Below are 17,308 nucleotides of genomic sequence, written 5' to 3' on the forward strand. Positions count from 1 at the left end.
AAGATTTTTTATTCATCAGATTTAATATATGTGATATATTTATTTCATATTTTATATACTTTTTACTAAAAAAAAAACTCGTGTACTGAATTTCCAAGCTGTGAGATAAAAACTTTATAGACACTGTGTTTAAAAGGATTTCACAATAAACAAATATTGTATTCATAATTTCTTGAAGGCCTTCTCTGTACCGTTACTTGCGGGGTTTTTTTAAGATGATTTTATTCACTGACATTATTTAAATAAAATTTGTTTACTTTTGCTATAACATTACCGATTTCCAAGAAATTAACACAATCAATAACAAATTCTTTAAAGAAATGTGATCTTTTATATGCATTTATTGAGAGGACGACTTAAAGATGAAGAGACGACTTTTGTAGACGAACTTGAATTCTGAACATGTTCGCTAAGCTAATTTTCAACAAATTCAAATGCTTATAAGATATATTTCTGTCAATATTACTGTTGCAAATGGCCAGGGAATGCTTACATCTTCTTAGTTCAAGAATGCTGCAAGGAAGAGTTTTAGTTTTTAGTGCAGCAATTTGTATAATCGTTTTTATTTCTTTATACAATCATTTTGAAACAAAGATCTCTAAATTAGATGAAGCTAGAAAAAAATTAGGTATGTGCATTGTAAATTTCAACTATATTACTTATTAATTCATTTCTATTTTGTTTTTCTGTCAATCAGTTCCGTTTTCTATGGCTTTGTGTTCAATAATATTCAGAGTCAATATAGATAGTCACAGTCAATCTTAAATCTTGAAAGATTTCACTCTTTATTCATAAATTATATATTTTTATAAACTATAGTTGTTTGATAATATTTTTAATTAAAATTTCCTGAATATTGTATTATGTTAATGTTTACTTTCTAAGCATTTGATAGGTTTTTATATTGCATGACTATTGATTTTTTTTTAAATTTGTACATCCAGATTTTTATCTTTCTCAGATTTATCCAAATATGCTTTTTAAATTGTATTTCAATTTAGCTATAAAAATTACTACAATTATATATTTAAAGTTTTTCATTTAACTTGAAGAAATAACTAGATTAATATGCACAAAGTTTATTTCTGTATCCATCTTGAAATTGTTTATCTATGGCCTATATCTGAATTTGTTTCTTTATTTATGTTGTATTCATTGAAATTAATGTAATTTAATAATATAATATTTTTAATTATTCAAATCACTCAGTATTTTATAATTTGACAAATAATAATTTTGGCAAAGTTTATTTGAAATTTTTTTTTAATCTTAGGATTTTATGTATAAATTCTGTCAACTATATTGAATCTGGCATGAACAATTGTTCTTTGATTTGTTAGTTTACTATGAGCTCTTATCAGTTTATATGAATCTTTTTTTCCATTGTTAGAGCATAAAATAATGAATCATTTAAATAAACTCATCCAAACTGACAGTAAATTTTTGAATAAATGAAATTGAGTTTATTAAAATGCTTATTTGACCTTCCTATAAAAGCATTTTTTATATGAAGCATGTGAAATTCTAATAAAGCTTCTTTATTTGTTTCATTATATTATTATGTTTATTAATTTTTTGCACTTCTGGATTCTGTGAAGAAAATTTAAGTAATAATGCTATTTTGATCAGAATGTAAAATTATAATTTCTCTTCTAGCTACTGTTGTTTCAGAAATTGAATGGAAGAATTTAGCTCCATCTCAAGTGAAAGCTCTGCAGCTATTGAACAAAGAAGAGAATTCTGTTGAATTTAGCAATACATTCGAAGATAGTGTTGTCATTTACAATAGAGTGCCTAAGACAGGTAGCACCAGTTTCATGGGAATTGCTTATGATCTCTGCTCACGAAATAGTTTCAATGTTCTTCACATTAATACCACAAAAAATGCACATGTTTTATCTCTATCAGATCAGGTACATATATTTTTAAAATAAATTTATGTTTCTAGAGTTAGCAAAATGTATTAACTCTCCACATCCATAATTATTTTGTGTAATTGATTTAAGGATCAAAAAATAGTATTTTATGTGAATGGCTCAAACCTATTTTAATTTAATCAAATCCAAAATCTTATGAAATATTTTACAATATATATATAGGTAAAGTTTGTTTGTAAACTTATAAATTCATCTCAAAAATTTGTTTTGATGCTTAGAGAATGAAAATTCATTGAATAACATTATCTATAACTTTTTGTTAGAACTGCTCTCATTTTGAAAAACATATTTCCATAATTTTTTTCATATAAATTGATAAATTGATTCTTATTTTTAAAAATATATTGTGTAAGTTTCACTTCGTGTGATTATTTTTTTATTTAAGGATTATTCTTATTTATTAATCATGTAGTTATTTTAAGTGCATAACTTTTCTAACATCTAATGTATTGCAAGAAAAAATTATATTGTTATTATTTAGCTTACTTCAAGGAATTATTCTTATTGAATAATTTAAATCATATATAAATAATAGGTAAATTTTATTACAGGTTAGATTTGTTCAAAATGTTTCCTTATGGAGTGCCAAAAAGCCTGCATTATACCATGGACATGTAGCATTTTTAGATTTTTCTAGGTAATTATAGATTTTTGTTAAAGAAATATCTGATATGATTAACCTATATTAATTAAAATTTTACATTTTGGATACATTCCAGATACATTTGTACTTTTTGAAATCTAAAGTATAGACAAAGAAAGTTTTGTAATCTTCAAAAAAAAAAAAAAGAAGAAGAAGAAGAAACTCAAGATCTTTACATTTCAGACATCCCTGATCTAAAAATATATTTTCAAAAGCAGAAAGGGCTGCTAAGATATAATTGAATACGGGGTATTTAAAGTAAAATCATAGATTTCTATCATGTTTTAGGTATCTATATAGAGGAAATCAGTTTATCTAACAGAGTACACATGAGCATAATAACCCTATAATAAAATAAGAAATGTAGTTGAATTCTGGCAGAATTTTATCACATGTATTAGATATGTATCAAATTTTGCACCAAATTTTTTAGTGTTGATTGTCTGTTATTGAAGAGTGTGTAGATACAATGAAATTTGATAATTAGTATCAAAATTGAAAATTTGCCAATTTTTAGGCCCATTTGATCTAAGTAATTCAAATGATACTCAGTTTTCTTTGATGTAGAAGCTTTATACAAAACACATCATACTGTATACATATATGAGAAGATTGGGATAGAATACACCATCTGATTTTTACATATTTTTAGAATTTATATTTTGTAACAGAAATGTATATATATATATATATTAATAAGATACAGTATATTGAATATTAAATATACCTTTTATATGATTTAAGCTTTTTCATTTTGGATTAGCAATTCAATTTTAAACTATTAAATATATATATTTTTAAATCTCTAAAAGTAAGCTTAATCCTTAATTTTTTTTATCATAGAAAGGTTATGCATGACAAATATGTTGTTAAATGTTAACTACTTTTCACTAATTCTTTAAAAAATATTTCAGGTTTGGTATGTCCAAAAAGCCAATTTTTATAAATATTATACGGAAACCTTTAGATCGGTTAGTTTCTTACTATTATTTCCTGCGCTATGGAGATGATTTCCGGCCATATGTTGTAAGAAGGCGTCAGGGTAATAAAATGGTAAGTTATGATATATTGATTTATGCACATTTTAAATATTTATGTCATTATTTTCTCTTGTCTCTAATTTTTTTACTGTAAAACATTATATAACAATATTGTATATAGTAACCAATCTATCATAAAGGTATTTTCTTTGATTCTTAAGAAATTTCTATCTACTTGTTACTTATATTTTGACCTTGGCTACAGCAATAATAATTTTATAGATGCCTATAATAATTATTTTATTCTTTTATAAAGCTGGTATAGTACAATGGCAATTTTTTTTTCTTGCAAAGATGGCATCCCATAACCCAGAATGTGAAATATTAGAGGAATTGAAGGAACTGACCTAAAATTGAGAACTTTTTGTTTTTTAAAAGAGATTAAAACATGAATAGATGTTTGTTTGTCTCTGAGTAGATATAGCCCTTCTATGACGGTGTACATTGTTTGTATACAAAGGAATTTGTTTGTTTCCTGTCCATCAAATTTTTGTAGAAAGTCCAGATATTTCAGCCACGTAGATTCTATGTTTCAATCTACCAAATTAATATTCAATTATGGCATCCTTCTTCGAAATATTAAGAGATATCATTAGAAGATAATGAGTTTCTCCGTAAAATACTGGGCCATTTGTTCTTAAAAGCTTTATATTGATACCCATGTTCCCCATTATCACACAGACGGGTACTGCAAACAATTCCTTCTAAAAACATTTTTTCCGCTGCTAATAATGAAAATTTTCAATCCTTTTTAGAAGTTTTATTTGATGAAGAAAACTTTTGCTCTACAAGACGGTTGCAAATTCTTGTTTATGTAATCCCTTGATATTCTCTCTCTGTGTGTATATGTTCTCCTTTTTGCCCTTTTGTTTGCCCTGAAGATCGTAAAATCTCTTCTCCATGACAGTGATCACTTCAGAGTTCGTCAATTTGGTTTTTGCCGATTTCTTCTTCGATCTCTCCGTTTGCAACTTGAATATTGTCTCTCACTCCAGGGATTCTTCCTATTTATCTGTCAATATGATACTCAATTCCATCAAATTGGCTCTCGACAAAGACTTTCATCTCTTCATTTACAGCTCAGAATTCCTCATTTCTTCATATCTGCTATCGATTTTTGTTTCCATTTTCCTGTTTTTCCAATTCCAAGTTCTGATCCCACCGAAGAACCGTCGTGCACGTTAAATCCGACGGGTCCAAACATCCTCCCGCTGATGTTGTGCTGAAGCCTGGAGAGAGGGATGCCCGCTCAGGTATCGTCCTCGTCATCTGACCGCGGTTCAGAATTACGAAATCCATCCCAAAATAGCTCTAGTGTTGCTTTAAAACTATACGTTAATATAGCCAAACTAAACTAAATCCAAGTTTGCATGTCTTCAGATATTTTCTTTTGTCCAGCTTATATTATTTCCTTAAAATCGGGAAGCAATCATTTCAAATTTCTCGGAAATCTTTGCTTGAGATTTCATCGGTACCATTCACTGTAGAGCACCATTTTGACACCAAATATTATGAAAATCTTCAAAATCTGTCTTTGGGTTGTACGGTAAAAAATGAAAAAGGCTCAATAAAAAATAATGACTCTTTATTTTTCATACACAAAACACGGCCGAAGCGTATACAGGAATATCATTTGCAATAAATACTCAGCAGATCGCTGATCTCAGGGAGAAATCAGTGATTCATTCTCGACTCATCTGCTGACTCATCTCTGTCTCGACTTTTTATAACTTCCGTCAGAGCGCAAAGAAGCTTCTAGAATAACCGCCGAAACTGCAGTTCTATTCGAACTATTGTCAAAATTCTCGAATATTCTGATTCCTTAACTTCCGGCGCCAAAACAGGAAATCCTTGATCTGGCATCTATTAGCGCTATCTGTAAAACTATCTTCCTTACCAGAAGACTTACGTTGCAAGGAAGCAACATTACAAATTCATAACTGTATCGTGTTTATAAAAGAGACGTCAGTAACAAATGAAAAAGATTTTAGTAATGCTGTGAATGATGATGATGACAAAGCTAATTTAAGATGTTTTATTTTATTAGCTAATGCCAGACAAAACAATAGCCTATAAAGTAAAAAACTGTAATGTTGGACAGAAATCAAAGCAGAACTTAACAATGTTGAATTGATTAGGTGTAGCTAATAGGGAAAATGTGATGCTCGGGTTCTTTAAAGTCTGCCAGTCAAGTAAAGGTTAATAAAAAGGCTTGGGTGATGAAAGCAATTTTCATATCTGGCAGCTTGATATTGTTAAAGAGATAAAGAAAATTGTTTTCATCATTGACATTTGTACATGTCACAATTCCTTAGATTTGAAAAAAAAAAAATAAAAGTGTTTTTTGTTTTTTTCCCCACCAAATGACCATTAAGCATTTTCAAGTGCAACAGTAATCTTATAAAAAATTATTAGCTTGAAATATTCCCAAATAGAATAAAATGCTTTGAAATTAATTTGCAGTCATCGAAAATGCGTGTCATTTGGTCTCTAAAAATTGGAATTCTGTGAAATCATTCACATTCCAAAATTGTTGGCAGGAAAATTTTTTTCTTTATTTGAAAAAGCAATGAAAACATGAGTGATGTTAATGAAATTGCCAAATAAGATATTCACTAATATTTAATGGCACAAGCATTGAAAATGAAGAGAAGAAGAAAATAAAAAAATCATTTCAGAATTGATTCTAGGATAGCAGTGTGACGAAATAGAAGATGACTGTTCGTGAGGAAAAGCACAATTTTTTTCTAAAGCTGTAACTCTAACTAATATCGGATTTTGATTATCATTACCGAATGCTTTTGATGTGCATCTGAATATGTTAAATAAGCTCAAACATATGTGCATGCAAACATCATTCACATCAACAAATAAACAAAATTAAATAATTTTGTTCTGCAATTTTATAATGAAATAAAATTATACGTATACATATATTTTTAATGCATATATTTATTGTAGGCAAGAATTGTAACGAAAATGTTCACTTTGAAGCTCTTTAAAAATTTAATATAATTAAAATTTTATAGAATGCAATTTTAGTTGCCAAATATTTATAAGATGATTTAAAATATTATTTTTTTAGAGGCTTAGTTCATTTCTTTTTATTAAAACTAAAATTAGTTAAACTTTAAATATTTACTCTCTATGGCTTTATTATTTATTTTGAATACGTGATTATATTTTATGCACTTTATTTTGAATGCCTACAGGTTTAAATTATTGACTGAAAATGCCGATACTTTTATTATCTTTTCTTCCCCCCCCCCATTTCATGATTTTCAATTGAAAATTGATATACTGTATATGAATTATTTATTTTGAAATTGGTGTGTTCATTGTCTTTTAATGAGATATCACACGTTTTTATGTACTTATTAATAGATGTCACTGCTGTAGCAGATTAAAAAAATGCTTTAAACAAACAGCACCTTCTTTTGAACGTAAAAGCTACACACGGTATATTAAATAATTTAGAATTCCATTTCAGTGTTCCCGATTGTATTGTTACATTGCATTTTCATAGATTTCAATTTATTTTCATTTTGATTTAACTATTTCGTGTGACATTACGTTGGAATTGAGCTATGTCATTTATCGTAGCGATCATTTCGAAAATAGTTTTTTTTTTTTTTCATTGTTTTTCATTTCGTTTTTTTTTTTTTTTTTTTCTTTTTGCAATGGAATTTGGCTGTATCGATTTTTATTTAAATTGAAATTATATTGTGAAATTTATCACTTTTGAGGGCGAGTGGATTGAAATATTTCGTTAATGTTTTAAATTATTTTTTAATTCTTGTTTTTTTATAAGCAGTATTTATATGAGGCCAATTATTTCGCCCAATCGAAGAACACGCTTACCTCAGGAACATGACGCGACTCCAAGGAGACAATGTTAGATAGTTGTATTGATGAAACAGCTATTTGCCATTACCCCATTGGAGTCACGTGATCTTCCTTAGGTGGGCGTGGCCTTCTTTTGCGTGCCATATTTGGGCTCGTGTGAACGTTGCTTAATGGTATGTTACCTATAGGCATATTCAATGAAATTACTATAGGCAGACTGTGCAGACCTTTTAAAAAGCTAACTGGTCAGGATAGCCTGGTTGGTAGGGCTTTGTACTCGCATCTCTCAGGTTGTGAGTTCGAACCCCGCCGGCCGAAGGCTTTCCGTATGTGTGGTTGTTGCCGCACGTATAAATCTGTCGTGGTCACAAAGGCCTCCATGTCGAGAGTAATACCACTGTGGATACCAGTTCATCGGTGATCGTTCTCTGATTCAGGTCTAAATAAAGATCTGTGGATGAGTGAATGAAATGTATGAATGAAGTCCTCCGCCCCTTAAAAAGAGTTGTGACGCGTGGGTAGCTAAGTCGTACTCTTGGCCCTAGTTGGTGCTACAACTGAAAAAACAAGAGACGCTCACTCGGATTAAATCGCTGACAGATAACTGTCAGTGGACTTGTGAAGTGCCATAAGTAACACACACAGCTAACTAATTAATTTTTCTAGCTGTCTCGTTTTTGTGTGCGTGTGTGTTAAAATCAGATCAGATGAAAAATTTCAAATTCACATATTTTACAAAAGAATAAAAATGTCTTAATTTTTATGGACTTAATTTAATTATTTTTATTAAATTAAATGGATACAAATTTTCTGTGTGAATTCAAATGAAATCTCCATGCATTTAGGGAGTAGCTACTTTGAATACTAATATTGTTTGTATTATTTCAGACCTTTGATGATTGTGTTTTGAAACACGAAAAGGATTGTGATCCTGAAAACATGTGGCTTCAAGTTCCTTTCTTCTGTGGCCACAATGCTGAGTGTTGGTAAGCATTTTTTTTATTCTAAATTTTTCCGTAAATCATACAAAAATTTTGTTATTTAGTATGGTATGATTTTTGCATTTGAATTCCCAGTTCAGTTGAAATGGAGCATTCACGTTTCTTTCTCCTCAGAATATATGTATATATATTACGGCCAATGCCTGATGTTCGGCCAGTTCGCGAATTACTTGCAATTAATATTGTATATTTGGCTGGCCATTTCGCGAAGTGGCCGGGAATCCATGGCCAAAGCCCGATGTGATAATCTACTTATAAATAAAGCTCAATCTGTGTGTGTGTGTGTGTGTGTGTGTGTGTGTGTGTGTGTGTGTGTGTGTGTGTGTGTGTGTGTGTGTGTGTGTGTGTGTGTGTGTGTGTGTGTGTGTGTGTGTGTGTGTGTGTGTGTGTGTGTGTGCGTGCGTGCGTGCGTGCACGCTTTAATTAATTAAAAATTAAGTGTAATTTCGGCGTTTTGTCGTTATAATTTCAGAAAATATTACAGCACAAAATCGATTTTTGTATCAAATTAAAGCTTAAAAAGTTTTCTTTTTAATGATACCAATGTTTTAATTTATAAATTATGCTTAGATTTTTCAACGAATTTTTAAAGAAATACTTCAACCATATTTTTTAATAATATATTTCGCTCAAAATAAAAATAAAATTTAATCTGCACGAGCACGTCAAATTTTTAAAAAAATTAGCTTTTATCAACGTGTTGCCATCACATTGATAGAAGTTTAAATTAAAAGATAAATCAACTTTATTTCAGTTTTAATAAATAAAATTGTAATTTTCGGCAGGTGTCTGTATAAAATGAAAAAAAAAAAAAAAAAATGAAATAAGATATTTTCTGAAAAGTAAAAGGAGGAAAAGTTTTCTATGAGCTTTGACAATACTTATATTACTAATTCAATAAAACAATTTCATTTAAGTCAAACATGGTTTAATATACTTAGGATAATCATTCTAATCAGCGACCATCAGCTAATTTGGGACATAAATTTGTTAATAAAATGGTCTAAAGGAACTGAATAATTATATTTAATGTAATTTGAATCAATAAATACTCCGATGAATTAGGAATTTTAAATTCTTGCATAGGTCCTCTGCCCTTTGAATCATACTTAACAAAATTTTCTTGAGACACCAATATTTTAAATAAAAATGGGTGAACTCCAGTCAACAAAATCATTCATTAAGACTGAATAATTTATTAAATTTGAATATCGCTCTTCTATAAAATAAAAACTGGCGATTTTAGACTACTTCACCGACTGCCTCAATGAAGATACGCTAATCTTCTGCCAGGGTTTCTAGACAGTGATTGACCTGTGATTATAAAAATGTTGATTGTTCTAAAACTAATACATAAAAACTTCATAAATTGGTCAGATTTATCACAGAAGATAGGCACATTTATTTATTTATTTAAAAGTTGAAGTGTCAAGAGTATTTCGCAGAATAGGATTCCTTGGGACCAAAGGACTGTGTAAAATTTAAAATTCGTAATTTTTTCATAAGTTCATTTATTGACTGAAATAAGATAAAATATTTTTATTTGCATCATTTAAGTCTTTTGAAAGTAAAAAATTAATTTTACGATGAATCAGAGAAATTTTTGCTGAACAATTCTTTTAGATATTATATAAATTATTCTGCAGTGCACATATAAATTCACTGCCGAACGGCTCTGATTTCAATTTTCATATTTAAAAAAAGACATGGTTAGCTTCAGAATAAAAAGCTTTTATATTGATTGCAGTTTAACAATTCTACTTTAAATTAAAGTAGAAATTTTATGGATGCTGACAGAGCATTAGAGAAAGTGATAAGTAGTATAATGAACAGAAATGTTTGAGGCCTACATAAAAGTATGACTAAATCATATAAGTACCAAAATATGAAGCTCAAAAATCTTTTGCAGAAAAAGTTACTAAGAGAACAAGTTACATTAATTGAAAATTTTAGCGATTATTAATACTGCGAACCGGTTGGTCGCCAAAGGCGACTAGTGGTAAATAAATATAATGATATTTATGTATAAAATATAAATAAGGACATGTTGTAGGTGAAATTCGGCAGATGGCGCCAACAAAGAAATGTCTTTAAATGATATCAAAACTATTTTTCCTTATATTTCTTTTAATTAGCCCTTATATTTGCTATTTGCCTTTGCAAAAAAATTTCATATTTTTTGAAGCGATATTTCGGGAGACAATGTGATCTGGGATCTTTAACATTAGGCCCATGGAGCAGAAAAAGAGTAAGGATCACCCTTAAAAGTAGTTGAAAATTGAGTACTCAATTTGCCTTTGTATTCATACACGATACACAACGCCTTTGCTCAAGATATCATTCGTTCATTTTGAAGTAATTAATATTAAGGCTGAAGTAATATAATATTAAGGCTGAAAAATGTTCATGAGATGAAATAATCTTAAAATGAAATGCTAATTTCAATGTAATAATTTTAAATGTGAATAATATTTTCTCTTGACAATGCTATTAGTTGATTCTGATTAAATTATTTTAAATTCTGTTTTAAATACCATGAGATAAATTTTGTGAATAAAATTAAAATTTCTGACTTTTTTTTAACAGTAGAGTGCAACAGACATTCAGAATAATAGGATAATCCTTGATTTTTTAATATTTATTCTAGTTAGAGAAAAATAAAAGATCTAGGATTTATTGTGATTTTGAATAAAATTTTCTAGTGTTCACTTGTGATAACTATATTTAAAAACATAAATAGCAATATAAAAAAAATTGAAAAGATTAAGAGAACATGACTCTTACTATATCCAAAATATGTTCATGTTACTTGAAAGCATATGAATGAGTGAATCTGAAAAAGAGAATTATAAAGCATGTTAATATTTCTTCTTAACATTTTATTAAGCTTTTTGATAACATTTATTTCTATTAAGTTGAAAAAAAAGTTCTTTAATAAAAGATATCGTATTTTAAAAAAAATATTCATAAAAGATATGTTTTTTTTTTTTTTTTTTTTTTGCCTTTTCTTTAATTTAACTTTTTAGTTTTGTTTATTAATCACAAAAAAATCATTTATTCATCAGGGATTCTAGAAAATTAAGTAATAATATCAGTTGTATCAAAAATCCATTTAGCTGATGATTTTTTTAAAAATATTTGTTTGGTTTTGCATCTTCTTATGGTTGAAAAAATTCGTCTTTTTTTCTTGGATTCCTGTGAGCAAGCTGATCGACACTTCTATATGCTGATCTAGATTCAGAAAAGCATAATGTATATTGTTAAAACTCAACAGATTATTCTTGTGATGAAAATGATTTCTTTCTCTATGTTTTTGATCATAATAAATTGAATCTCCAATTCCAATAGAGAGCAATGTTAACTTTTCTCTAATCTGAGAAAAGGAACTTTGACCTAATTACTGATCTTATGTGTATATACTTCTTGGTTTTTCCTTTTTTTTTCTCTTAAAAAAACAACATAGAGGTTAAAAGAATGGTTTGTATTGATATTGGGTAGACAATAATTTTAATGTTTAGGGCTGAGTTTTAATATTTTGTCAATAAAATAATAATTTTATGTAAAGCAGAAGTGACGATTGTGTTGGTGTAATTGGCAAAGTCTTACTGTATTTTATCTGTATCATTTTAATTTTGTCTTAAAACAATTTTGTTTGTATTGTATTTCCACTTTTCTCATTTTAGGGTTCCAGGGAGTGAATGGGCTCTCGAACAAGCAAAACGTAATCTTGCAGAACACTACCTCCTAGTCGGTGTTACTGAAGAACTACAGGATTTTATTGCTCTTTTGGAAGCAGCTTTACCACGGTATTTTAGAGGGGCTACAAGTCTTTTTGTTGAAGGTACTGATATAATATATGATATAATTTATCATTCTAATAAAAAGTATTTACATTAACAACAGTAATAAATATTATTCTTTTAAGGGCCTTATTTTTTAATGTTCATATAAATCAAAACAAAGTTGATTACTAAATATTGTTGTAAATTCAATGTTATTTCGATTTGTTAGTCAATGAAGAAACATAATCAACAGGCCTCAGTAACAAATGACGACGTTTAGTAAACATGAAGACACGAATACACAGCCGAGATGTACACATGCAATACACAGAAGTACACTACAACAACAAGTAATAGTCCACAAGTAATAATTGGTAGTAATAACAACCACAGCACACAAATTGGCCAGCCAAAATTCAGCAGGAGGATATAATCTTCATAGTGACTCTCTACGGTCTGTTCAAACGCCTGCAACTCTCCACTGTCTCCAACTGCCGACTCACTACTACACGACTTGCTACTCCACGCACGACTCAATTCCGCTTCTATAAATTCCAAGCTCGGCACACGGCACAATTCACAAATGGCTTGAGCTCCATTCAACGCGCTTCGCTGGACTGATCCAATTATTCCGCCGTTGACTCACTATGCGACTCTAAACCTCTCAACGACTCTATGCACGACTGTCTTTGGCTTGAAACTGCCGGCCTTTTATAATTCCTGGAGCCGGGCAGAGAAGGTTCTAGAACAATCAAGCATATCTCGGTTCATATTGGCTCTATCGCCAAAATTCTTAAAGATTCCAGTATTATCTATTTTGTTGCCAAGCCCTGAGATCACTGATTCGGCATCCGATCAGCATCCAACAGAGCTGATCGTAAAACGGTCTTTCCAGTAATTGAACTAACTGTGCTGGAAAGCAACATTACAGATTTGTAACAATGTGAATGAAATACACTTACAAAAGATAAATAAAATTAATAATAGAATAGAATTGAAATATCTTTGTTGCCATAGTGGTCATGTTATGCTATATGATATAAAAAAAATTTGAAAAAATTGAGTTTTAAATTTTAACAAAAAGCAAGATGAACAGTTTTAAAATAAAAATTACAAGTGAAAGAAAGAAAATAAGAAATGGAATAAGAATGGAACGGGATCATAAGAAAATAAGATATGGTGAGCTAGAGAAAGCAAAATTTTATTATTTATTTATTCTTATAAATGAATTGCCTCACCAAATGAAAAGTTTTCATTCTGTATATCAGAGAAGCAAAATAATTATAAATAATAGATAAAGAAAAAATCTGATTCATGAAAAATGAATATCATAAAATCAAAATTTTTCAAAAGAATATAAATTTTATTATTTTTTTTAATATAGTGATAATTTCTTGTGTCTTACATATGAAAAATTTTTTATATGATTTCTTCAACAGAAAAAAAATTGATTTCTAAAATATAGTTAGCAAATTGTTGAAATAGTAATGAGTGGGCGTGCATGTGTGTGTGATGATGATGATATTTTAAAATCTAAATAATTAAACTCTAATTAATTCCCAAAGTTTTATTTTAATTTAGCCTGTGTTAACTTCATTCTAAAATGTTCTATTACTTCTTGATCCCATTCCACTTTTTTTATTTAATTAATTCAACAAAAGTTCTGTAAAAATGCTTAAATCAGTAGTTCCCATACTCCGAGTGAAGGGATAAAAAAAAGTCAAGCTAAGCAAATTCTTTTTAAAAGATACTTAGATTTCCCAATCCTAAATTGACATGTGTACAGAAATTCCTATCAAAATCTCACAGTATATAATCTTTGGGATAAATATTTTTGCCTTTATTTCGCTTTCATCTGCTCTTGTATTGCTTGTGAAAGGATGTCAGTCTGCACTTCTTGTACATAAATTATGCCTCCTAAGATGGAATAAAAATGAGAAGTGTCTTCTCTCTCTTCGGCCACAAAACTGCTCAAAAATTATGTGTTTACATACATACATATATATATGCACCTCTGTGGTTTAATTGTTACAAAAAGCTTTATAGTGTCAAGAACATGTTAATATTATATATCCCATCTATTTTAAATTAAATATTATTTTATGCCTATTAACCTATTATAAGTTTTTTAACGCAATGGAAATTATCTAATTCCAATTTTTCTATTTTGAATTCTTTGACAGTTCAAATTTTTATCTGATCTTCCGAATTTTCTAATTCACCTAATATTAACAGAATCTAAATTTGATTGAATTTTTGGATAATTTGAGTTTTTGTATTTTTCATAAGAACTTTGAAATACTCAAATTCTTCTACATAATCATTTTATTACATTATTTGCAATTTTTATCACTTTTGTTTCTTTAGGGAAAAAATCACATTTGCGCAAGACTTTCAACAAAACCTTTCCTTCCCCTGATACTGTTGCCAAAATACAAGCATCACGCATTTGGCAGATGGAAAATGAATTCTACGACTTTGCTCTGCAGCAATTTCATTTTATTAGAAAAAGAACTCTTACAGTTAGAGATGGTGTTATTTCTGACAAAGGGCAGCAATTTATGTATGAGAAAATTAGACCAAGGTAGAAATATGAAGATTATTTAGTATATCTCAAACTTTTTCTTTTATATCTAGGGAACAACTGCAAAATGTTTTGTATACTTATTATTATTTTTTCCAAACTAGACATTTTAACTCATTTTTTTTCAGTTTATTATGAAGAGATTAAAATTCATTCATTATTTGTTTAAAATTAAAAATTTTATTATATTTTTAGATTCTGAAAGTTAAGGCTCTGTTAAGGCTTATTGGACAAACTTGATTTTAAATTTAATGCTCAATGTTTTAATATATTTATTTTGATTCTTTTTAAAGACATTTTATTGATCTATGATCTTTTAATCTTTTCCAACTGTTTAATTTCTAACTTGATTACATAATTTTATATTATTTTCACTGTAAATTAGAGAAAAAAATTTACTCTATTAGGAAAATTCTTTTGTTGTTCACTGTATTGTGGTAGATATTTTAAAATATGATATATTGATATTCAGAGGAGGAAGAATTTAAATGACAAAGATAGACTATAAAAATAGCATTGTAGCTTTTTAGTGCAATTGTTTCTTTCTTACTGTAATCTTTTCTCCTGTTTTAGTTGTTATGTAAGGAAATGATGCACAGTTAGAAACCAAACTAGTCTTCTTCTTTCTTTTCCTTAGGCATTATAGTTTGAACTAAAATAATATTCAAGAATTTTTAATTTAATTAATTTGCTGATATAATTAACATCTTTGAGACACACTAATGAAAAAATCAAGTTTTCATAAATTTTAGTTGGAGAGCAGTTTTGATAAATCCACACATACAGTGAATTTTTATAAATAATGATTTGTTATCATAGAGGTGCTGTAACATTTGATCTTATCCAGTGCATTGATGCTTATTTGTTCTTTTCACATTTTCAATTAATCTTAAATAGTCTAATTTCGTAGTAAATAGATTATATTATTTATTAGATATTTTATTTAAAACTAATTTTTAATTGATTAGTTTTATTTAAAAATGTGTTAATAATTGAATTATTTTTCATATACTTCTTACTTTCATTTTTAAAGATTTATATAATTGTGTCCGAAACACGGGATGATCATGCATTATAAGATTAAAATAAGCTCACTTGTGGAGAAGTTTTCTGTTCACTTACCTGAAGCATTTATGATAAAACTAAAATAAACATAATTGAGAATTATTTGCTAGTATTTGTAAAAAAAAATTATTGACAGATAAAATTCATCCATAGTGAATTGTTACCAAACAAATCATCAACCAACATTACCAACAAAAACAGACAAAGAAATAATTAAATAAAGAAAATATGACTATGTGTCTATAAAAAAATTATTTGTTGAAATTATTGTTATGCAAGCAATTTGTCCATCTAGTTAAATAAAGCAATGAAAAAAATAATAATTTTAATGTTAAACAGCATTCAATCTTCATAATCTGATGCTCTGAAAAAATTATCTGTTTATTGCATTATATTTAACTGCAATAAATCGATAATGTAAATGTTGTAAAGGGTTTAAATATGAATAATTTTATTGACTTTATATAAGAAGTTTTGTTCTTTTAAACTAAATGTGTTTTGCCTTAAATTAGAATTTCATAAACTGTATCCATAACCCTATGTAAGGAATTATGAGCATGCTCATGAAGTTTTAATTTTGAAATTTAAATTAATTATGAAACTAAATCATTGCTCATGCATGATAAAGTGCCATGGTTTTATCATGCTTTAAAATATTGAAATAGTGGAAATTTTCTCATTACCATCTTTTTCCAAATTGTTTAATATCTGTAACTAAAATATTGCAGACAAAATAATAATTTCTATTTTCAAAAAGATCATTCGGGCTTAATTAAAATAAATAACAATTTTTATTTATTATTGATTCATTTTTCTTTATTTTAAAATTTTGGGTGTCATAAAAAATCCATTTAAAAATTATAAGTAGGGAAAGTTTTAAATTCCTGTTCTAACTCAGGAATGGAACTATGTAATGGCACAGTGTCATGTCTTTTTTTTTTTTTTTTTTTTGATAATCCATGGTAACAGAAAAGAAATATGGATTTTATCACCATGTAATTATAAGAGGAAAAACAATCCTGCAATAGAAATACTATCTCTAATTTTCTTCACTCTCTAAGAATGTCTAAAGTATAATTTTTACTACTTTTGTCAAAATGAATATATTAGATTTTATGTTAAATTTAAAAATTAAATTAGTATATTGAAAAAAAATTGGAATGCTGTAACTCAACAACGCTTTTACTCAAACTGCTATGATGTTAACTACATCAGAAAAGCTATTTTTTTTAAAGAATAATTCAAAAAAAAAATATTTTTTTTAAAATTAGATATATTATTTGGAGCATTAGGATAACTTATAAAAATGATATTATTTGGATTAAATGTATTTTGCTGAAAAATATAGTAATATATTCTATCTTTAATGCACTACATAATAAACTCAAAATTTTAAAATTCTATTATCAA

General features: G+C 28.1%; 1 protein-coding gene across 1 annotated transcript; it reads left to right on the top strand.

The window, feature by feature from the left end:
- The first annotated feature begins 156 nt into the window (after positions 1-156).
- On the top strand, positions 157-17,308 carry LOC129981748 (heparan sulfate 2-O-sulfotransferase 1-like). The gene is made up of 7 exons (XM_056092730.1): positions 157-628; positions 1,657-1,913; positions 2,489-2,574; positions 3,495-3,633; positions 8,355-8,452; positions 12,151-12,308; positions 14,617-17,308. The coding sequence occupies exons 1-7, from the start codon at positions 475-477 to the stop codon at positions 14,835-14,837; spliced, it is 1,113 nt and encodes a 370-aa protein (XP_055948705.1). The 5' UTR covers positions 157-474; the 3' UTR covers positions 14,838-17,308.

Source organism: Argiope bruennichi, chromosome 8, assembly GCF_947563725.1.
Source record: "Argiope bruennichi chromosome 8, qqArgBrue1.1, whole genome shotgun sequence".
In the NCBI taxonomy this organism is placed as follows: domain Eukaryota; kingdom Metazoa; phylum Arthropoda; class Arachnida; order Araneae; family Araneidae; genus Argiope; species Argiope bruennichi.

What these genes read in the sequence shown, in the direction of transcription:
- LOC129981748 (XM_056092730.1), top strand. Translation starts at nt 475, where the DNA reads ATGGCCAGGGAATGCTTACATCTTCTTAGTTCAAGAATGCTGCAAGGA. An exon ending in GCATTTTTAGATTTTTCTAG is followed by an intron (nt 2,575 to 3,494) that starts GTAATTATAGAT and finishes AAAATATTTCAG; the next exon opens with GTTTGGTATGTCCAAAAAGC. An exon ending in GGCCACAATGCTGAGTGTTG is followed by an intron (nt 8,453 to 12,150) that starts GTAAGCATTTTT and finishes TTCTCATTTTAG; the next exon opens with GGTTCCAGGGAGTGAATGGG.